The sequence below is a fragment of the Perca flavescens genome, chromosome 4 (assembly GCF_004354835.1).
Source record: "Perca flavescens isolate YP-PL-M2 chromosome 4, PFLA_1.0, whole genome shotgun sequence".
Taxonomy (NCBI): Eukaryota; Metazoa; Chordata; class Actinopteri; order Perciformes; family Percidae; genus Perca; species Perca flavescens.
This window is the reverse complement of record NC_041334.1, coordinates 26,418,525-26,440,499: the sequence shown is the minus strand read 5'-3', so window position 1 is coordinate 26,440,499 and position 21,975 is coordinate 26,418,525. Positions and strand designations below refer to the sequence as shown.

Genomic DNA, 21,975 nt, shown 5'->3' with positions numbered 1-21,975 from the left:
GTCTACAAATTACAACACCGAAAAGAGATGCAACAAAAATATTTATTAACTTTTTTTTTTTTTTTAAAGGAACACGCCGACTTATTGGGAATTTAGCTTATTCACCGTAACCCCCAGAGTTAGACAAGTCCATACATACCCTTCTCATCTCTGTGCGTGCTGTAATGCTGTCTGATGGCTTCAGGCCAGCACAGAACATCAGGTGAATGGTTCCAGTAATCCTACTGCTCCGAATAAGTGACAAAATAACGCCAACATGTTCCTATTTACATGTTGTGATTTATAGAGTGACAGCGTGTACAAAAAAACAACGTAACATGAGACACAGCCGTCTTCTAACTGTAAACAAACCGGGAAATTCTCAGGCGGAAGAATATAGTACTTGGGCGGAGTTATATGCTCGCAGCAAGCCTGTCTGAGAAAATAGTTCCCGGTTTGTTTACTGTTAGAAGATGGCTGTGTCTCATGTTACGCTGTTTTTGTACACGCTGTGACTCTACAAATCACAACATGTAAATAGGAACATGTTGGCGTTATTTTGTCACTTTTGTGACAATTCGGAGCAGTAGGCTAGTTGGAACCAGTTACCTGCAGGATCTGTGCTGGGCTAAGCTAATGCTGGAACCGTCAGACAGCGTTACAGCACGCACGGAGATGAGAAGGGTATGTATCGACTTGTCTTACTCTGGGGGTTACGGTGAATAAGCTAAATTCCTAATAAGTCGGCGTGTTCCTTTAAGTAAGTGCTGTAGTATAACTAGCAGGAGACAAGTTATAATTAGGTAAGTTTGGAGACATTACCTTATTTACCTTAATCATTAAATTAATAAATATTTTACGCTAACTCTCCCAATGTTCGACCCAGCTGAAAAAAAGCTTCTGGGGGGGGTGTTTGGCTCGAGGTCATGGTGCAAAGGACCCTAGGGTGAAATTACTCCAAACAATCACTTTAATGAGAAATAAAATGAACTCTTTTGATTTTAGCAAATGGCTTTAATGAAACAAAGAGTGAAAAATGTAAAGGGGTCTGAATACTTTCTGTACCCACTGTATATTGTCGTGTTTCTTTAGAAATAAAAAAAAAAAAGTCTTTAAACACTTTATATGTAAGTTATTCGCTGTCAAAGTGACGTCAACATTTGTTTGGTAGCATCAAAATGGTGCCATAGGAGGTTCGAGTTCTGAAGCAAAGATTACGCCCTTGCCTCATACTCTGACAAGCTAGCAGTAACAAAGATGGCCCAGAAATGAGATGTCTCAATCTGTAGCTAAAACAGAGAGCTCAACACACAGGGTGAAAAGAGAAAATTAAACCACATAAAGCTATTCTGGTACAACCTCTAAATACAATTATGAACCTGGAAATGAGCATAATATGAGCACTTTAACTGCATCCCAAATGTATTAGCATTAATCCAAACTGTATTGTGATATTTCACTATGGACTAAAATGTTGGACTGACAGGTATAACATTAGTGGCTTCAGAAAGTGTTCAGACCTGTTCATTTTTTGCACACTTTGTTTGAGGTGTAGATGCCATTTTAAATGGATTTTGTCTGTCAATCTACACTCAATAACCCATAATGACAAAGTGAAAACATTTATTTAGAACATTTTGCAAATTTAATTAAAATGAAACTGAAATCTTTAATTTAAATAAGTAGATGATCCTTAATTCATTACAGTCCACATTTCGAGTGCAGTAAGGAGTCCGAATAACGTTACTAAACTGAGATTTCAGTTTTGATAGATAGTAGATAGTTGTTTGATGTTTTCACTTTGTCATTATTAATTATTGAATTGAATTATAGATGGGCAAAAACAGAAATTTAAAATCCATTTAAAATCATCCCAGGAGCCACACTGCCTTAGCTAAGTTAGCGTTAAATAAAGAATTAAATGTAATGTTAGCTCTACGCTTTCAGTCCTTCGACAAGTCATTGATATTCATAAAAAATATATTACCTAAATCTGCTCTGGCAACTAAGAGTAAAAACATTTACACACCGACAGATAAAGCTAGCGTTAACTTAACCTAGCTAACGTTACAGATCATTTTCCACATCAACGGCTAATAACCACAACAGCTAGCTAACATACATGTTAGCAATAGACTAGTTAGCTACGTATGTATAAAATGGCACAGGGCAACGTGTAAAGGTATATTTCTGGCCACCTTGCTAAAGTAAGTTAAGTAACGTCAGTCACTAACCTTTTAGATCTTGTTTTGTCTTCAGTAGCTAACTCCTGAGAAAAATATCTGGTTCTTTAGCTAGCTTGTTGTTAGCTAGCCCAGTTTCATCGCCCACTACTTCATGCTGGCGCTGCCTTTGCTGAAACAGGTGTCTGCTGTTGATAAGGGTGAATGAAATGCAACCATAATGTAAAATACTTAAAGTTACATTGTGTAAGAATTACTCCCATCTAGCGTTGAGATCATATATTGCAATCAACTCTCTCAATCAACTCTCCGCAATACCAAAGAATTTCTAATATTGCAACTACGGAAGCCTCATGCTTCAAAAAACGAAGGTGTACAAAAGTCTATTAGCCGTCATTGTTGGAGTTCGTGCGTTCTCTTAATACATCCATGAGTTCATAAAACTAGAGAACCTAAAATCTCAGTTGAGATAGAGAAATCTTTTTTTAAAGTAGTTTGATTACGATTTGGTGCTGCAGTCTAAAATAGGCTCTGCATCATAAACAAGCTACAGTGAACATAGAATCATGATATAAAAAAATAACACCTCATTTGTTAACATTTCAGTTATTAATAAAAAGGAACATACAATCAGTCATTTCATTTCACTTTTATTTGTGATAAAACATTTTCGATTTGAATTAGCAGGTTAAAAACATATAAGTTAAAAGGGAGGAAGTGCCATATGTCAGTACAATTTATCACAAGCTTTAGGTGGCAACAATATAGTATCTAAGCAACCACAGATGGACTCAAAACAAACATTAAAACAATAAACAGTGCAGTCTGTGCAATGTACTCTACAATACCTACAAAAGAGTTGAAGATGCATGATAGTTAATGGGTCTACTACAGGTGCCTGGGACAGTAGCGCCGAGATCGAAAGGTGGCTGATATGCCACTAGTGGTACAGCGGCATATGTGGATCCCATGTGTGGTATGCTGCTTGTGTTCCACTGGCACATACCTTTCCTAACGACAGGTGCGGCTTGAAAGTGGTAGGCAATGATAGTGAAATGACTTCACTGTTGCTGTCAAGTATTTCATTCTAAGAAAGAAAACTATTATGTTCACCGTTGATTTGCTACGTATCCTACAATTTTATGACATTATTGTTGTAAGTTAAGTTAAGCTGATTGTAAATGATACAGTGATTTGGTTAAATATACACAACAGAGGCTTATTGGAAAATGCTTCCACAGGATTGTGGGGGCTGGCAATTACTAAACCCTGGAAGACTAAAATCAGCCAGTCCCAGCTCATCTTGCATGAGGTCAGAGTCAACGAAGAGGTTGGGGTTGTTGAGATACATCAGTAAATCATCTTCTGTGGCTGCAACGGAGCCAGACAGCATGGGATCAGGTTGATACGTTTCCAGAGGTGACTGCAGAGGATGAGGACTCCCGTTTTGTTCTGAGAGCAGAGAAAGAGAGAAAGAGAAAGATACTAATTCTGCTGTCATGGCTGTGTTATTTATTTCTGGTACTGCTTTCACAAAAATATGATGTGCTATGCAACCCAAAAATATTGATTGAAAATTTGATTTTGCGGAAGATTCTCATGAATTGCATGCAGTGATACTGGGTTTATGTTTAATGTTTGTATTTTCTTGTCAGTTTGTTCAACTTGTTTAATAGCTTATTTAAAAGTTCTTACTACCTTTTGTAAGTCATAAAGGAATTGCTAAGCATGTATACACATTTCCTTTCTGGCAGAGAGATAAATGAGAAGATCGATACCATTCTCATATTTGTCCATTAAATATAAGCCAACAGCTGGTTAGCTTATCTTAGCTTAGTTTAGCTCAGCTCAAAGATTGGAAATGGGGAAACAGCCAGCCTGGCTGTGTCAAATTGTAAAACAAAATCTGCCAACCAGCTAAAGTTCACCGATTAATACGTTAATGACTACTTTTTGGTTCTGAGCAGTTGCCAGGCGACCACATTCAGCTGGATTCTCACAATATCACCAGATCACGAGAGAGAATCGCTGAATCACATATCACACAAAAATCCATCTTGTCAGGCTTCAAGTAATGCATTTGTGTCCGAACAACAGTGGACCGAACTAATCAGCATCGCTGTAACCACTGTAAGATCAAATGCTATCGCTACCACAATTACTCCTAGTGATAATACTAATAATAATATAGCCATATTATCTTTGATTCCATGATTGATCATTACTGGTGGTATTGTTTCCTATGGCTATGTGCTGTTTTCATTTTACAGTGTCTTTCAATTGATGTTAATAGATAGACCATGCAAAGTGTTAAAAGTATTATTCAAGCATCAGAAGGGAGAATTAAAATGCAATCCAAATTTAAATTAACAAGTCGGTAACGTTTTTGCTCAAACCAATCTTCGCACCTGTTAGATCATATGTTCAGTAGAGCAGACTACTGTATACATGCATGCAGTAGAAGCAGCCCACAGCCCCACGGGATGTTAGTTAGGAGTTCAACAATTTCATAGCTGTCGCCTGACATCTATATATACAGCATCTTCCCCACTGATTTCCTACACCACAAGGCCGAAATAGAGAGGGGAACACAGAGCTCTGTGACCAAGGGAGAGCGATTTGTTGGATGAGGTTTTCAGCTGGATGGGACAGCAAGGAGAGCCATGACTCACCAGCTGCCTCTCCAGACAGGCCATTCATTGGCTCCAGGCCTTCACCCTGTGCCATGTCAGAGGACATGGGTGACCTAGCCTCCAGTGTGTTCCTACATGACCAATGACAAACAGTCATTACAACCAGTTGCTCATGTCATGACATAAAAAAGGGCGTGGGTACACTACTTCTTAGATGAAGCAAGTGCACTTTCAGTTTGTAGTTGTTGTTTCTGTAGAAATACATTTACAATACAAAGGACGATTTTGTATTAATTCAAACAAGCAAGACACTGTAAACCAGCCTGTAGAAAATTAATAATATACTTACTCCTTGGAAACAAACACCAGTTTGGTTTTGATGTACTTTATGTAAGGACTGTCACCTGAAAGAGAATGAGTCATGAATGAATGTGTCATATTCATCCACAACACCATCATTATAGTGTAATTATGCCATGATTACTGCAAGGCAAAACACCATTCAAGTAGCATTACCAAAAACAGCAAATGGCATGTGAGCTGTGTTTCTGGCAAATTCGTTTTCAAAAAATATTAGTGGCAAGCTAAAGGGGTCAGCAAAAACACTTGGTGCCCTTACTTCCACTCCTCTCAGAGTAGTATTTTCCGAAAGCCTCGTCTTTAGGGATGTTGGGATATAGGTAGAGCAGAGGACTTTCTGGGATATTTTCTGCTTCTAAGATCTGGAAATTCCGGATGATTTCATGAAACGGGATCTGGCAGAGGTCAACTTTGGTGAAGGGTTGGACTGTCTTTACATCAGGCTCACCTACAAATAGACAGTGGTAAAAGTAAGTTTAACTTATCCAACAGAACACTTGTCTGTCTACAATGTAACAATATCAAAAGAAAAAAAAATTAAGAGTCATTTTGAAATAAAAATATCTCACCAGTTATGGTGGTGTCTACCCAGGAGAAGGTGATTCCTCCAATGACACTTTCACTGAAGCGCAACAAGAACGTGCCTCTTTGTTTCTTCTTCAGGAGGGACTTCTCTTTGCCTTTGCTCACAAAACCCATGATGAGGCTACAGTACAGATAAAAAGTCATACATAAAACAAGAAACTTCTCCCAATTCCCAGGAATTAAAAGGCATGGGGTAAACTGCTATGTATCAAACCAAGATTAGACTAAAACATACCCTTCCCTCCACAGGTCTTCAAGGTACGTCTTCACCATCACCAAGATGCCATCAAACCACACCCAGAAAGTGTCAGGAGTATTTTCCTGTAACAAAGGGTGTGGCATAGGTCATGAATTCACACATACAGTACATTCACTAACCATTTTAGGAATCTGACATGCACATTAGCACTAAACACCAAAAAAATTATGGGAATTCAGTCATTAGTTTTGCAGATATCTGGTCATAAATCAAAATATTGAACAAACTGACATAACATGATGGTGGCTCTAGAGGAATAAATCAAGGGATCACTAAAACAGCGACAATTCAGCTTGAGGGGTGACAGGAATGTTTGTACCAAAAGTAATGGCAATCCTTCCAGTTGTTGTTGCCATTTCACTCAAAACCCGAAATTCATGGTGACGCCAGATGGAATAGTCACCGGATAACCAAAGTTGAGATACTCCGAGTCGAGTTGTTAGGGTTAAGGTTAACCCCTCGACCCCAGGATTCAGTATTCTTACCTTGCTAAATTTTGACCAAGGTACTTTGTGGGTGTCGTAGTTCTGCTGCTTTCCTGGTGGGATAGAAAAAAGATGCATTATACAACTCTCATTCACTGACATCATCTATAATAAATCATGCATTTTTGTTGTATTGAGTTTTTTGTTTTTAATCTTTAAATGTAAAACCAATCAGTCTTAAAGATGCATTTTAGTAACTTGTGTCAAAATTGGATCTAAATTGGATGTAGAATTGGTGTTTCCTGACATTATGTCTGACTGACAGATGAATGAATTTGGCTCTTTTTATAGACAGAACTGCAAAAATAGGCAAAGACAAGCAACTGAAGCAGACCATAGAAGCAACATTTACCAAAGAGTCTGTGTGCAATCATTTCCAGCTGAGCCTCATTCAGACCACGTTTAGTGGCAGAGAGAAACTGCCAGCTTAACATCTCTCCAAACTGCAGCCAAGGGGCTGCAGGAGAGTTGGCGAAGAACAATACATCCTGGAAAACAGACCCATATTAACAAATATATACATAACTGATTTCCAATGCTTTCTTAGCACAGGTAAACTGCAAAATGCTACATGTTGTGTGTTAGTCATGGGGATCTCTCACCTTGGTGTCCAGACTGAGCAGGTTGAACCAGAGGACAGACGCCCAGGCGCTCTGCTGCTGGCTGGAGTTGGAGATGATGACCACCGGGAGGGAGGAAGCCTAGGTTGGGTGCCAAAAAACACAAACAACTTTTATTTAGGTCATATTTCCATTATCAAGACAATAAAAACAATAATATTATGCTTAATTTGTATATAGAGCACATGTAGTGTAATGGCATGTTTATAAAGCTAACCATGTTACAAGAAAAGAAGTAGAAGAAACTCCACCTGCAACTCAACCGACGAGCCTTTCAGTTCAAATACAGTGTCAAAGTAGATGATGTGCAGCTCCTCTGTAACACTGAGAGAAATCTATCAACACCAAAACACACACACACACACACACACACACACACACACACACACACACACAGACACACACACAATTATTTGGTTGTTCACATCTTCTTGAATTATGACTTACTGAGTTAAACTGTAAGCAAAGGTTGTATCTTCAGGACTGCCGAAGTCAACTCACATCACTGACTCCTTTGCCGCCACCTCCAGACTTCTGCTCCTTCAGAGTCTATGGACAAATAAGGTAAACGAAATTAGTCAAACAATAATATTACCACCTGCTGGAGACTACTTGATGTGTGTACTTGATAAAGTAAACAGTTAAGTATTACAGGATTTATCCTTCAGATGTCAAAATTGTATTAAAGGACTTATATCTAATTGTTGATACAAGTTTCCTCAGTTGTCATTTCATATTTTTTCTCTTTTCAAATCTTTATCACTCACAAGATGTCTGAAGTCTGCCACCATGCCTCCACTCTGGCTCTCTGCCATGTTCAAAGCCTTAATTTTGGTCCCCAGAACATTAAAACGCCGATATCTACAAACATACAGTACAAAGTTTAGTTAAAACAAATTCACAGTTCTTCTAAAATTAAGGGAAGCTAAAGTTATAAAAACAAATATTCACCCTTTGATCTGAGGAGCCTCCCTAATTTCAAGGGGTAGAAAAACAGAGCAGTGACCACTGGGGGGCAACAAAACATCATAATGTGTTTAAAGTCAAGAACTAAAGGCGGAATCTCACCTGTCCATAGATACATTCACTTTCATGGAGTGGTTCAGCTCAGGGAATTTAACAAGAAACCTGAAAAGATTATGTCAGGTGTAAGATTTTAGAACTATTTAGATACTAAACAGTAAAATATGAAAAACAGGAATATAGGAATGCTCTCAAGGTTATAACATAGAACAAAATAAGTGTGATGGATCAAAGTCACATTTGGGAAAAGAATAACAGAAGACTTTGCAGAAAAGCATTAATTTATCAAGATTCCCCTTATTATTCTCATATTAGTTAAGAACTGCTGTAATGTTTATGTAGTGAACTACAATCCACTACAGGTCAAGTGAACTGATGTTAGGTGGGTTTAGCTCCACTACAACCCTCTGTTATGATCTGTTTGTGTAGCTAAAAGTAAATTGTGCTCTTTCAAATGTCTTGGTTGCTTCTTGTCAGTGGCCTGACATGTACAACTATTATACTAATAACTGCATATTTATTTATGAAAAGTGATACTGATTATCACATTACAATGAAGGCATTGGTCAGAATGTACCGACTAGTCTATAGATGATGTTACAAATACTTAGCATTGTACGGTTGCCTGGAGTGGCACACTGACCTGGTCTTGACAGAGAACTGGATGTTTGTGCGGAGCACCAGGGGTCCTTTCCCCTGAGGCATGGACGGCTGAGTCTCAACCACAAAGGAACTTCAAGAAACGATAAAACAATGGTGTCAGGAAATTTCACAAGGGAATCATAAGAGAGCAAGAGAGTGAAAGGAAGGGTTTCCTAAAAGAGAGACCTTTTGAGTAAGTTTTTCAGAAGAGTATCTGCTCTCCTCTGCAATACAGGTTTTTGGGCCTTCACAGGGTCGTTGTCATAGGACACTTTTCCTACCAGCTCCTCCAGCTTACCAAGAAACTCCCGCACCTGGAACAGACACACTGCCACACAGGTGAACCTACAAAACAAGAAGAAATTAGCAAAAGTGATGATGTTCACACCAGTGTTAATTTCGTTAACGAAAACTATGACAATATATATTCATCAACAACCTTTGTTTCCATTACTAAAACGAGACAATGACGAGTTGCACCAACGTACTTAAACACTAACTGGGACTACATCAACATACAATATTGTTGACAAAAAACATGAGATAAAAACATATTTTCAAAAATTTAAACTTCAACAATAACTCTCTTTATTTTCATTGACAAAAAAGAGAAGACTGATTTTCTTTCAATGCAGCAGTTTTGTGTCCTGTGCTGTGTGCGTCACATTTTTTTTGCCGGTGCCGATAGTCTCTCATAACGAGACGGGTGGTTGCGTGTATGATGTAAATAACTCTGACCCAAGCATCACTAATTATTACAATTAGGAGGACTCAAAGTAACTGCAAAGCTGCATTCTTAATCATACAACCTGTGTTTTTAATCAGATAATGATAAGACAAAAACTTATGTGAAAAGTTAGACTAAAATGAAAAAATAATTGGTTTGGGCTAGACTAGATTGACTGAAATGTTCAATATAATCTGACAAAAGTAACACCAGTTCACACAAGTCTCAGAAAATGGAAAAAAGACCAACAAATGAAGACCAAAAATGTGATAATAGTGGTTGTGGGATTGGGGAAGTCTTAAATACAGCCTATAAAACAGCATGTTTTTCTCCAGACACAACGTGCTGGGCTCAGCGCAGCAGCAGCTCGCTGAAAAACATTTGCAACGTAGTGAGCCATTAGAAATAATAGGTTGCAGAGTGCAGTGGTGCTGTGTTAAGTCTGAAAGGTCTTCCACAGTAAATGCCAAAGATCAAAACTGATGTGGAACAGGTGGAGATGAACATACCACTTTTCTAGCTGATCCAGACAAACATTGTCTGGAGCGCCAATGCAAGCTTTCTGCTGCCTCCTCTGCCACTCCACCAGCTCCTTCTTCACCAATATGTCGATCAGGTCATCAGTTCTGTCTAGGCACTTACTTAGGTCTGACAGTGTGCTCTAAGAAGGTGATTTTATGAGACACAAATGTGTTATTTTTTTAATTAGGAAAAAAATTGGCCTGAAGAGATGGTGTTATGTAAAAAAAATGTATAACTCCATACCTTTCTACATTCATTCAGTCTGTTGACAAGTAACTGAAGAACTTTCATTTGTTCCTTCTTCACAGCCTCATCTACCACAGCTGTATAACCATTTCCACAGAGAGATCACAGTTTCCATAGAAGACAGAGAACAAGAGAGAACATGAAGCTGTGATTCATTTTATTACTCATTCTCAGAGAGCATTATCACAGTATGCAAATATAACCAGAACGTTTTAATTTGCTTACCTTCCATCTTGTGAGTTTGGTATTTAAAATCAAACTCGTCTTGCTGCTCCTCCAGACATAACATTGTATGTTCAATGCACTATATCCCAAAAGTCCAGTGGAGGGAAAAATGAATCAACTGTACTATCTTTCAACTACAAAGCACAACATAATGGCATAAAGCAACATAATCTGCACCTGCACTTCATTCTTGAGGCCAGCTATTTTACGTTCAAGGTCCCGTTGGCTGCTTGTCTCCATGGCTTCCGGCTCTACACACAAAAACTGGACCTGCAACAAAGCAAAGGAGTAGGAGGAGCAGGTATAGAGATTAAAGGTTTTTCAGATGTGATACTGAGTAATATTGCTGAAATGTAAAGAATAAGTGTGAAAGAAAGTGGCAGTTAAAACATATCACTGCTTGGTGGAAAACCGTTGCTTTGTAGCCCACACACTGAGTCCTGCTGTTTGTTTTTAGTACATGTGGTGCTTTCTAAATAACGACCAAAAACCATTTTTCAGAACTACTGAAAACAGATATAGAATGGAAATTCACAGTGGACACCTTCAACATATGCGTTATACTAACAAAAGCTTTAATTAAAGTTAGGAATTAAGTAACAGTACTGCAGACACACAGCACATCCACTTTTGATGACTGACCAAATGAGTAATTTGGGAAAAAACAGCCAAAACAATGTGACCATATGATAAAATGTTTGTTTGTAAAAAAAAAAAAAAAAAAAACAACAGGTGACAACTGCCCTTTTCTAGAAAAAAACACAGCAGCCCAACTGCATTATGGCAATATTTATGCCATTTGGATAGCGCTTTACCATGTGGTTATTTCATATAGAGCAGGGATCTTCAACAGGGGGTCTGGGACCCCTAAGGGGCCTTAGAGTCAATGCAGGGGGCCTCCAAATTAGTTTTTTTTCAAAAATTAAAAAGTCTTAACATGAATCTAAAATATTATCAAATATACATCCCCACTGATGATAGGGTTACTGGCCTATAGGTAAGGTAGTCACTAAGGTAGCCATCTACAGATACAGGTAATCCTAAAAAGTCACTGTGCCACATACACACAAACATGATTTATAAGAATTATGGCAACAATTTTTAGGCTATTTTAATAGCTTAATATTCTATACAAAAAAGGTATGTATAAAAGGTTTTAGGCCACGCTACATGTCATTTTAGGCCCAGTTTTATATGCAACTTCATTTTATACAATATATGAAGTAGGGGGTCCCTACTCCGTCTCTCTTTCAGTTAAGGGGTCCTAGGCTTAAAACACATTGAAGACCCCTGATATAGAGTATTTATTTATTGAATTATCAGAAAACATGCTATATCGTTTAAGAGTTATGAAATTACCTATATAAGATTTTGGCCATATTGCTTAGCCCTTATGTGTGTAATTGTTTTAATTTACATGCTGTTTTCATTAAATATTGTATGAGCAAGCAGGGTGTGTCAAGTTGATGAAATGTCGCTTCAACCTGTTCAGCCAGATCAGCACTCTGCAGAATTTCTTTCTCTTTTTCCAAAAACCACAGGATTGTGTTTGCCAAGGCACAAGGTTCATCCAGGTACTTCTGTCAGGGGAGACAGGTCAGATGGATATCAGAGTCAAAGTTAATTACTTAAAATGATCAGCACAGGCAGGAGCAAGAACACCTGGAATGTTGATTTAAAGGTGCCCTGCCATACAAAAACCGCTTTTACTTGCATTTTTTGAAATATGTTAGGTCCATATGTGTTTGTGTTATGTTGTGAATGTGAAAATTAACTGCTGCCTCCTCTGTCAGCTCTAGCCACTGACAAGAAATAAGAGGAGAAATTAGGCCAATTACAAAAGCTGGTCAGTCTCACATCATATTGCCTGAGCTCATAACTATTCATTAGCTCGCCCAGTTGCGCTAGGTAAAGGATTCTGACAGCCAGGCTCTCATTGGCTAGCTGTTAGCCAATCAGATTCAAACAGCTTAGCTTGTTGAATATTAATGAGAACTGGCAGAAATCGTCTTCCTGCAGGCTTTCTATACCACGCTAGAATGGCTTGAAACAATTTAACCAAGGCATTTTTTCCACAAATTTTTTTACAGAGTCCTTGTTAGAACTTCAGACATTACCACAAAGTAATGAAATACGTGTGGCAGGGCACCTTTAAAAAATATATATAAAAAATATTTATATTCAAGGTGGATTTCCAATTTAAAACAAAGATGTCCCACAACAGTTCTTTTGTTTTTCCACAAATCCCATCCAGACAAACCTGAAAGTTCTGTTTATAGCGTCTTATGTTGTGCTGCAGTAACAATGACTCCTCCTGAACAAATCGGCTATGTTGTATATCCAGATTCTCCAGCAGGACCTGGAATAGCACCATGGCAAAGTCATGGTCCCGTGCTGCTCGTTGCCTGAAAAACAAATGAACAAGATACAAATAGCTGAGTGTTTTACAAATTTTACTAATTTACTGTGATAATTGGATGATAAAAAAAGATGAGATTACCACTCCTGCTTCTCTATCCAGGCTGATAGGTAGTGCCGCACATCCATAGGCAAAGCATCCCTGTCATAGAGCTCATGTAACTGCTGTGTGTATGCAGCAGGCAACTGCCTCAGTCTGTCCCACTGAGCCATCCTTTGGTTGATCAGGGGAAACGCCAACATGCACACAAACAGAAAACCACAATAATTGCTAAACAGTATGAGGTCACTAAAAGCCACACCAAGAACTTTGTGCGTATCCACACTGAACGTTAACCTTCTGTAAACAGGGGCGTCTAGCACGCACTGCACGATCCAGCTGATAATACATACAGCAGACGCTGCAACGTAAAATTGCATTAATGTCCACAGTAATATTCTACAAATTCGTGAAATCGGGTACATTAACCAAAAAGAAGCGGGTTGTCGACCGGCGGTCCCTGACGGGGGTGACGCCGCACAGAGCTCCATAGAGCCGGGGATAAAAGCAGGCAAGCGGGGTTCAGATCTGAGCACCGGAACGAAACACCGATAGTATGATAATAACATCCAAAACACAAGATCTCAATGGTTTCTGTTACATGAGACACACTTTTAAAGTATAGCTATATATTTATAGATATCGTTTTTGATTTGGACGGCCCTTAAAAGACAGCGCCATTAGATTAAAATGTGACGGGTTCATACAAGTAGTCTGTAACGTTAATCGACAGTTGAAGGAGCAAAGTGCAACTCTCGAGATGGCCTGTAACAGCTACTATGCTATTTTGTGACATTTATTGACTGCAAATGGTGTTATTATGTTTTAACAAGCCATTGGAAGTTGAGACGGAATATACTTAATTTGTATGTTCGCCAAACTGTCAGTCAACAGCGCCAGACATGGCTGATCCATTAGTAACAACACATTTACTCACCTTACTTTATGCTGTCAGTCCAAATGCAATTTGAAATGTAGCTAGTTAACGTCAGTAACAACTGTTAGCTATTAACTGGTCATTTAAGACAGGCGCATAGCTCTTATTTCGAGCGTTACTAGCTAACGTTAGCTGTAGCTGCTGTTAGACGTTGGTAAAACAAAACAACTTCCAAAAGTAAGCAGACGTATCAATGTTATTTCCTTAATTTTTGTTTTCTCAATCATTGGATGTCTACTTATCCCTCCCAATTGGTTCTTCTGAAGATAACCATGGGCACCATTTTGGCTCTGACACAACTGCGGTTAAGGCAGTTAAGAGCCGAAATGTCCGCGTAAAGTAGCACAGTTTCCTCGTGAGCTCAGAGCTAACAGCTCATTGGTCGATACGGACACAGAACAGCACGCGCTGTTGGTACACTTTCACGTCAATCTGTAGCGAGGGGGAGTGGTGAGCAAAATAGAAACTGATGGCCCAATCTGAAACTTTCACGAGAAATGAGATTGTGAAAGTGATGCACTGGTTCCAAATCAACAAACAGTCAGAATAACAAACTACTATATAGTTTGATCTATGTCAATGCAGGATATTTGATACAGTGGTCTATTGAGTTAATATTTGTACGTACATCTCAATAACAAAAGATCGAGTAGGTACACCCTGGGCCCTATGCATAGGCAGTCCTGATGGGCCCCCATGTTCCTCAACACCCACCAAACCCCCAAACAAAATGTACACATGAATCTGTCGGCCTAGATGTTTATAGGGTAATAACTATTAACTGTAATGCTTAGAGTAGCCTGATAACACACATTTCAAACATCCTTTCTCAACATTCTCTAGCCTACTTTACTGTGGTTACTACTACATTTTGTTGGTTTTCTCTGTGCCTTTACTTGCCAGCCTGCTTACTATGGTGTCTCTCTGATTATCTGTTAATTTATCTGGCCATAGTCCTGGATCCTCTGGCAAAAACTGGTCTGCACTGCTCTACCTACTTTCCAGTTCCTCATTTCCACACTGTGCTCAGAGCAACACTCATGCTCCCTGCTGTCTTCACTCCCATCATCCTCAATCAGATGTTCTCTATCATCTTTCTCTATGAAGGATACATCTGATATTAACCTCTTATCCTAATTGTAACCTAATATAATAAAACACACTAAGATGTTAGTGTTACTTAACACCTTTCAGTCAAAATGGCTAAACATGGTTTGCTTTAATTTTGATATAAGCTTCCCTTGTTTCAAATCCCAAAAGGAGGATGAGGGGTCTGTTGCTCCCTGGTGGGACAGTTTCAGAAACTGAGGGCCATGTGTTTCACAATGTTAACATCTACTGAATCTGACATAACTATAATGTTGACATGATATGCATCTACCGATGAGCTACCTATGACACTGATTAGCCTATTATTGCTAATTATAGACATTATAGCCTATTAATTTAAAATTAAACATGTTTTAAATTAGGCTATTACAATGGCGTGTTATATGCAAACAGCATTGTTAGTGTAGTTTATTTATTTAGCCTTTACCTCAGATTACAAGTATAACCAAATTATCATTTGAAAGTGTATGTTCTGCTCTTTCAATGGGTTGTCTCAGTTTGTTTTTAGCACTAACAGTCACGGAGATATTCAAGCAGTTTAGCACCATGGATTTCGTTTTCTAGTTTGTGCTTACTTTGAAAAGAATCAGTTACCAATTGTTTCCACTCATTTTGTTTTCTCTCCTTCTCCTGTCTTTCCTTTCTTCTTTGGAAGCATGATTTGGCTTTCTTTGAGAAAGACATTTCTACAGCAGAAGTTTGCGCTCCACCAGACGCTCAACTGAACTAGCTAACATAAGCAAAATGCGTGCAGATGGACTAAACCATTTGGCGCATTAGCAAGGGGTGGGTGAGACCTTAGATAGTCTTTTTTGTATACAAAATGTAGTCAGTCAATCAACCAAGTTATTCAGCCAATACACTAACTTTACATTCCATCTGACATACATTATGAAATTTAATTAGGAAATGAAAATATCCAGGTGAAATAAAATATATTCCAGACTTTTCAAGGGCCCTCTCTCCCCTTGGGCCCTGGTAATCAGTATCGGTTTTACCCCCAGTCCGACGCCCCTGAGTAGGTTACTTGCTAAAAAGCAAGTACTTAGAAATTGTACTTCAGTAAATATAGGCTAGGCTACTTATTAATTATTTACCACCACTGCTACCAAATAGCCATTTCAAAAGATTTATGTGTGCAATGGGTATCAGTTCAATTAAATTAACAATTTAAAATAATAACCCTAGTGCTATTTTACTCTTTTTCCCACTCAGCTAATCGGCTCTTATTGGATATTACAATAATAACAGCAGCATTTAGTTTACTCATTCCTCCTTTCTTCATTCCAGCTCCCACTCTCCCCAGTAGGTGTCATACTTGCCACACCGTTACAGAAATAAGTTTGGATTCTGAAAATTAAAATTAATTATTAAAATCAGCCATGCAGAAACTGTGAAAGGAATTGTAGAAATTTTGGGTTCATGATTTTAAATTTGTCCACTACAACACCCCCCTCAAAATCATTCAAAAACTATGTTTCATGGCGAATGAAACATAATTGATTAATAGTTGATTTTAATCAACATTCCCTTTATTCATTTTTTTTTTTAAAACAAAAACTACTATATATCTGTGCTATGGATAGATGTGGAAAAGAAAAAAGGTTCAAAACTGAGGTTATCCCTCTAGACAAACACACGTTATCTAACATTATCAAATAGGTCATAGTGTAGCTCTTTTAATCAAATCAAATACCTTTCCACCCGGAAGCAGGCGTGTGTTCTGTACTGGGCTTGTCTGATTAAACGTCATTCAGCTTGATCCTTATCTCTTTCCATTAGATTTAGAGAGCTAATGTGATATGTTTTACCTACTGTATATTTTAGGTAGCTACTGACTTTGGTTTCATCAAGACCAATTTTATGAGAAATTAAGACTACTCTGCAATACAAACAATGAGTGTGTGAAAAACTACCACAATGACAGTCACTGTATACACACATATTGATTTAATATACAATTTATTGACATTTGAAGAAAAAAAGAATATAAAAAACAAAATTTAGTTCTCGGTCTAGTGTCCCTGCAATTAACACCAGAGGTGGGAATGTGACTCTGACCTGACAAAACATTATAATGGAAGAGAAGAAAACATCAAGAGTGAACAGAAGAACAACATTGGTTGGAAAGGAAAATGAAAGTCTTGAGGGATTGAAGGTTTAGTTTCCTGAGACCAGTTCTTCTTTAAAAATGTCTGCTTAATATTTGTTCAACTATCCGTTTTACACAAAAGCAGCTATTTTTCTACAAGGAAAAAGATTTTTAGTTTATGTTACGTTATGACCATACTCATTATATATATATATATATATATATATATATATATATATATATATATATATATATATATATATATATATATATAGAATTGAAATTGTTTACAATTAATGTGTAGTTTAATTAAGTTTTTTCTTTAACTGAATTTGCATTATATTTTAGGCTAATTAGTTTACAAAAATCACTGACATCATCTTCAATTAAGAATAATCATTGTGTCAAACTTTAATGTAGTTTGTGTGCGCAAACACAAATGAAAAAAGAAAAACAATTTTTCTCCTTTCAAAACTTGATAATTGCGTGAGTAATGCAAAAACGTGTAATCTTGTTTTCCAATTAATCTTAAGTCTAGTAAACCGATATGTTACTCTTCAAACATGTCAGTTAACAAACACTGATCCTGTTGTCATTGTTTGAAAAAAAGGTATAAACTAATCATAACAATATTTTTATCTAACGTTTCACAGCCTGATTTATTGATCCTTCTGTCTACTGGATGGTGATGATGCCCTCCTCCCAGCTGAACTGGTTCACCAGCACATCGTCTTCCTGCTTCATGGAGTTGAGCAGATACTTGACACCGGCTTTCACACCGGTCTTCATCCCTGCACCCAGCGCGTAGCCTGCCACCCCGGCAGTTCCCCCTGTGGCGACCATGAGAGCATCTGTGCCGAGGTCGACCGCACTGAGGATGGCTCTCTCCTTGGCTGTTTCAGAGCAGTTGACTGAAGCATAATACACAGCTGTTCCGAGGTTGTAGAGGGTGCTGACTGCAGGGATCCAATCCATCACGTTGTACACACGCTCCTCGCTTTTGTTGATGCAGCTCCTCTCGGGGCTTCGCTTCACCCGACGACCCGAAGCAGCGGAGGTCAAAAGGTGGTCCTCTGCGCTGCACTGATGGATCCAACATTCAGACACTGTGGATTCAGAGGGCAGGACGCGGCTGCCTTTCTTAAACACTGCCTGGTACTTCCCAGGTTTGAGTAGTGCACTGCTGGTCACACCAGCACACAGGGCTCCCAGTCTCTCGCAGGTGCCCACAGCCTCCTCTAGATCACCTGTGGCTCCTTCCACAGCTGTTCCTGCCAGTGTGGTTCCCCTCACCCTGGTCCAACCCTCACAATGCCCTTCCTGCTTGGAGGAACCTTCTCCCACCATGGCCAGCTGCTGGATGTTAAACATCACAGCCTCTATGTGGCGCCCTGCTTGATCCCTCCCTGAAGGCGATGCTGCTGATGCAGGTGCAGGCGTAGATGCAGACTTGCTCATCCTCCTCTCTATCAGACCCTCCACCTCCATCAGAAGCTCCTCCGTGTCCGCCACTCCCAGCAAGCTGTACAGCTTAAGCACCAGGGTCTGTGCCTCTTGTGGGCAGCCTGCCACCACCAACACAGGCACTAAAGAGAGACCCAGGAGCTCCTGGGGGAACATGGAGGATGATGGGTCGTCCACGGTGCTAGCAGACAGCAACTCCTCACAGCTGACGTTCCCCTGAATGTGGAGATGATCTTGAATCTGCCCCTGAAGGTTCGCCCTGAGGACTGACATTATATGATTGGCAGATCGAATAGGATCAGGTTTTTCTGCAGCTGAGCTACCGAGCTGGGTTTGGGATCCCAGAAGAGACTGATGATCCTGTTTGGCTGTCTCCTCTCCCCCTTCATTAAAGTCGGCTTCTGGAAGCGTAATGTTTCTCCGCGCAAGAGGAGGTGGGACCCTGCACAGAGCCTGTTCATTCAGCAGGAGCTGGAACACAATCAGCCACTTCAACTTGGAGTACATCTTTCCAGTCTTGTTGGAGCTTCCCCCCCCCCAAAGCTTCTACATTAAACACAGGAGAAAAGAAGAAGAAAAACGATCCAACAACATAAAAAATGAGTTCTCATTGTACTGTAAATTCTGCAGCCAAGTATGTTTGTCTTTACTTTCACACAGAGATTAATTGCCCAGTTTCGGCTAGAGACAGTTTTGTGGCTGCACCTGTTTCACTGCAGACTCTAAAAACATGTTAAATGACTCATTACTCTTATTCTGTAATGTTTCTAGTGTCACAATTAGTCAATTGTCTATGTTGTTTGATTTCAGAATTGTAATCCAGTCTGCCTGCAAAAAAAATTTAGTAAAATATACTTATTGAATAGCCTATTTTAAAATCTTGAGCAGGAACATTGATAAAAAACAGAGTTTGTCCATCTGTGACTTTAGTTATGAGTGAAAAAAATGACTGAAAAACTATTCCAGTGTCAAGATTATCACATTAAAGATAATTTTCTTTTAACAAACAAAAAATCTATATTTTAAAATGTTTTCAGCAAAAACAACGCATACCATTAGCCTCCACACTCAGCTTAACCTTTCTTTTTCTGTACTATAACAACTAAAAATAGAAATGTTCCACCCAAAACTCAAATGTCATTGCATATTTTGATCCTGTGGCAGCTGTGTTTCCAGCACCTACCTTAATAACAATCAGATGTGTAGTCCAGTGTAAGTGGAGTGTGTGACCAAGATGGCTTCAGCATGTAGGATGCTTTTTGTTTTCCTTTTTCCCCTTTCTTTTCCTCAAAACATGCATAGCAATCTTCTTTCTCTTTGCCTCCAATGAGAATCTCCTTCTTTACAGATGACATCCCACAGCCCTCCCTCTGTCTCATCTGTCTTTCAGCTCCCTCTTCTCTTTGGCCTCATTGCTCAACAGGGAGATCAGGGCTTGAATATTGATTCACGTGGGGAAAGTCCATGTGTTCTAAAGCAGTTTTGTTTGTCTGCCCTGCTATCCTCTCATCCCCCCATCCCTCTGCTCTCTCTCTCTCTCTCAGTCGGTAGGTTTTGTTTTTGACCCAAATACTTGAAAGAAATCTCCCCTCATGCCGTGAGCAAATTTATCTCTTACACAGTCAACACAAGTGAGAAAAACAGGGGGCTATCTGAAGTAAAGACTGAACTCATTCACAGAAATAGTAACTGGAATATACTGTAGGCTATACAAAACTCGACTTCAAAATGTATGAATTTTTGTTACTGCAGACCTGTTCACTCTATGTATTTTTACATCTAAACACATCACTTACCTGTACTAACTTTATTTACAAAAGAGCTTCTTTAGAATAGAATATAATAACATAATAATAATAAATTCGTTGTCTACTTTTTTGCATGAAAAAAGGCATACATTTGTCTTTGGTTTGCATGTGCAAAAAAAATGTACATTAAAACACATCATATCCAGACAGGACACGTTAAAACACATTTAAATAAAAACACAATACACAATAGAAGCTATGAGCACCAGGTACTCAATGGTAAGGACTGAATCAAGGTTGAATAAAAGTGCTGCGTGCAGAGGTAGCAGGCTGGCTTCAAGCAGTGGCCTTACTGATAAAGATATTGTATGGCAACTAGGACAAACATTGTTTTCTTTGCACAGAGGACTCTGTACCTTTGCCCTGAGGCATAAGTTATTTTATTCTCCGAAGCCCCATTTGCTCACACTGTAGAAACTGTTGGTAAAAGTCCATCTCTTTGGCAATCAGATCACCCAGAATGGCATGACTTTGCCCTGGAGCAGGCCGTAGCAGTCCTATGAAAACTATGTATCTATAACGAAAAAGTAAAGATTTCATGAATTAATAAAAACAGCCCCGTTTTCAGATTTGTAATCCATTGTTTTTTTTAATTAGCTCTAGAAGTAGGATACTTTTAAACATTGAAACACTAATGTGTCAGGTTATCTAAAAAGAAAATCAGAATTGCCAAATTGGAGATACGTGGCTTTCATTGGATAGCAATGATACACATCAGTGTCAGTTAGAAATGTGACCTAAAACTCACTGTTTTTATTCAGATCTAGATCTAATCATCCTATGTATTTTATATGTGCACTGAGGAGAACGCAGAAGTTGGAGTGACAATTTTATCCAATAAAAAGAATAGTGTAATTTTCATAAGCTTATAAAAAACACTAAAGACGTTCATATCTACAGAATTTCTTAAGCAGCATTCATGCTTTTTTTCTGTTTCTAGTTTTATTTGCTCTGTGACCATTACTTAAAGAATTTCACCATGTACTCCTCCTCAATCTTATCATACCTCCCTCCCTTTCACTTCCTTTCTATTCTCTTTCTTTTTTTCTTAAACACACACACACACACACACACACACACACACACACACACACACACACACACACACACACACACACACACACACACACACACACACACACGGCACTGAGTCCTTGTCTCAGTCCTGACAATTGTGTTACTATAATGCATAAAATTGGTGGTTTGCTGGTCAGGACTTTATTTTTTTTTGGCTGTGCCGATTGTCTCTCATACGGCAAAAAATCTACTTAAATCTGTGAAAACCTCTTACAGTTTGCCTAAGGCTTAAGCAAACTGTAAGAGGGTTTTCCCAGATTAAAGAAGTGTAAGGTATTTGTTTGAGGTGCTTAACCATAGACATAAAATAAAAAAAATGCTGCATTTGTGCTAAGTGTACTTCTCACGTCAGCGCATTCAAGGGGCTGAGACAGAAACATAACAAAATTCCAAACTGTATTCCTTTGGCTGCTTTCAAAACACAAGTGACACAGACATGAAGCAAGGTTAAAAGGTAATGAAAGTTTTCCTATCTGTCCTGTCTTACTGTGGCCAAGTCGAGTTTTCCAGGCTGCTCCTAAAGAACACTTCAGCTACAGA

At 38.8% G+C, this 21,975-nt stretch overlaps 2 protein-coding genes across 3 annotated transcripts; both read right to left on the bottom strand.

Moving 5' to 3' along the window:
- Nucleotides 1–2,795: 2,795 nt before the first annotated feature.
- Nucleotides 2,796–14,214, bottom strand: stat2 (signal transducer and activator of transcription 2). 2 transcript variants are annotated; one of them, XM_028574956.1, is made up of 24 exons: nt 13,885–14,213; nt 12,990–13,121; nt 12,750–12,894; nt 11,974–12,069; nt 10,667–10,759; nt 10,490–10,568; nt 10,262–10,341; nt 10,006–10,157; nt 8,956–9,114; nt 8,771–8,860; nt 8,173–8,232; nt 8,056–8,076; nt 7,872–7,965; nt 7,606–7,653; nt 7,356–7,439; nt 7,087–7,185; nt 6,837–6,972; nt 6,485–6,537; nt 5,976–6,061; nt 5,725–5,861; nt 5,415–5,603; nt 5,145–5,199; nt 4,835–4,926; nt 2,796–3,614 (listed from the first exon to the last, which is right to left on the bottom strand). In XM_028574956.1, exons 2-24 carry the CDS (start codon nt 13,118–13,120, stop codon nt 3,382–3,384), a joined length of 2,412 nt encoding a protein of 803 aa, XP_028430757.1. In that variant the 5' UTR covers nt 13,121; nt 13,885–14,213; the 3' UTR covers nt 2,796–3,381. The 2 variants fall into 2 exon arrangements, with proteins under 2 accessions (XP_028430757.1, XP_028430758.1); XM_028574957.1 differs by lacking the exon at nt 4,835–4,926 and having other exon boundaries at nt 3,474–3,614; nt 13,885–14,214.
- Nucleotides 14,215–17,395: 3,181 nt separating this feature from the next.
- Nucleotides 17,396–20,049, bottom strand: apof (apolipoprotein F). Its single transcript, XM_028576669.1, has 2 exons — nt 19,734–20,049; nt 17,396–19,096 (listed from the first exon to the last, which is right to left on the bottom strand). The coding sequence occupies exon 2, from the start codon at nt 19,055–19,057 to the stop codon at nt 17,762–17,764; it is 1,296 nt and encodes a 431-aa protein (XP_028432470.1). The 5' UTR covers nt 19,058–19,096; nt 19,734–20,049; the 3' UTR covers nt 17,396–17,761.
- Nucleotides 20,050–21,975: the final 1,926 nt, after the last annotated feature.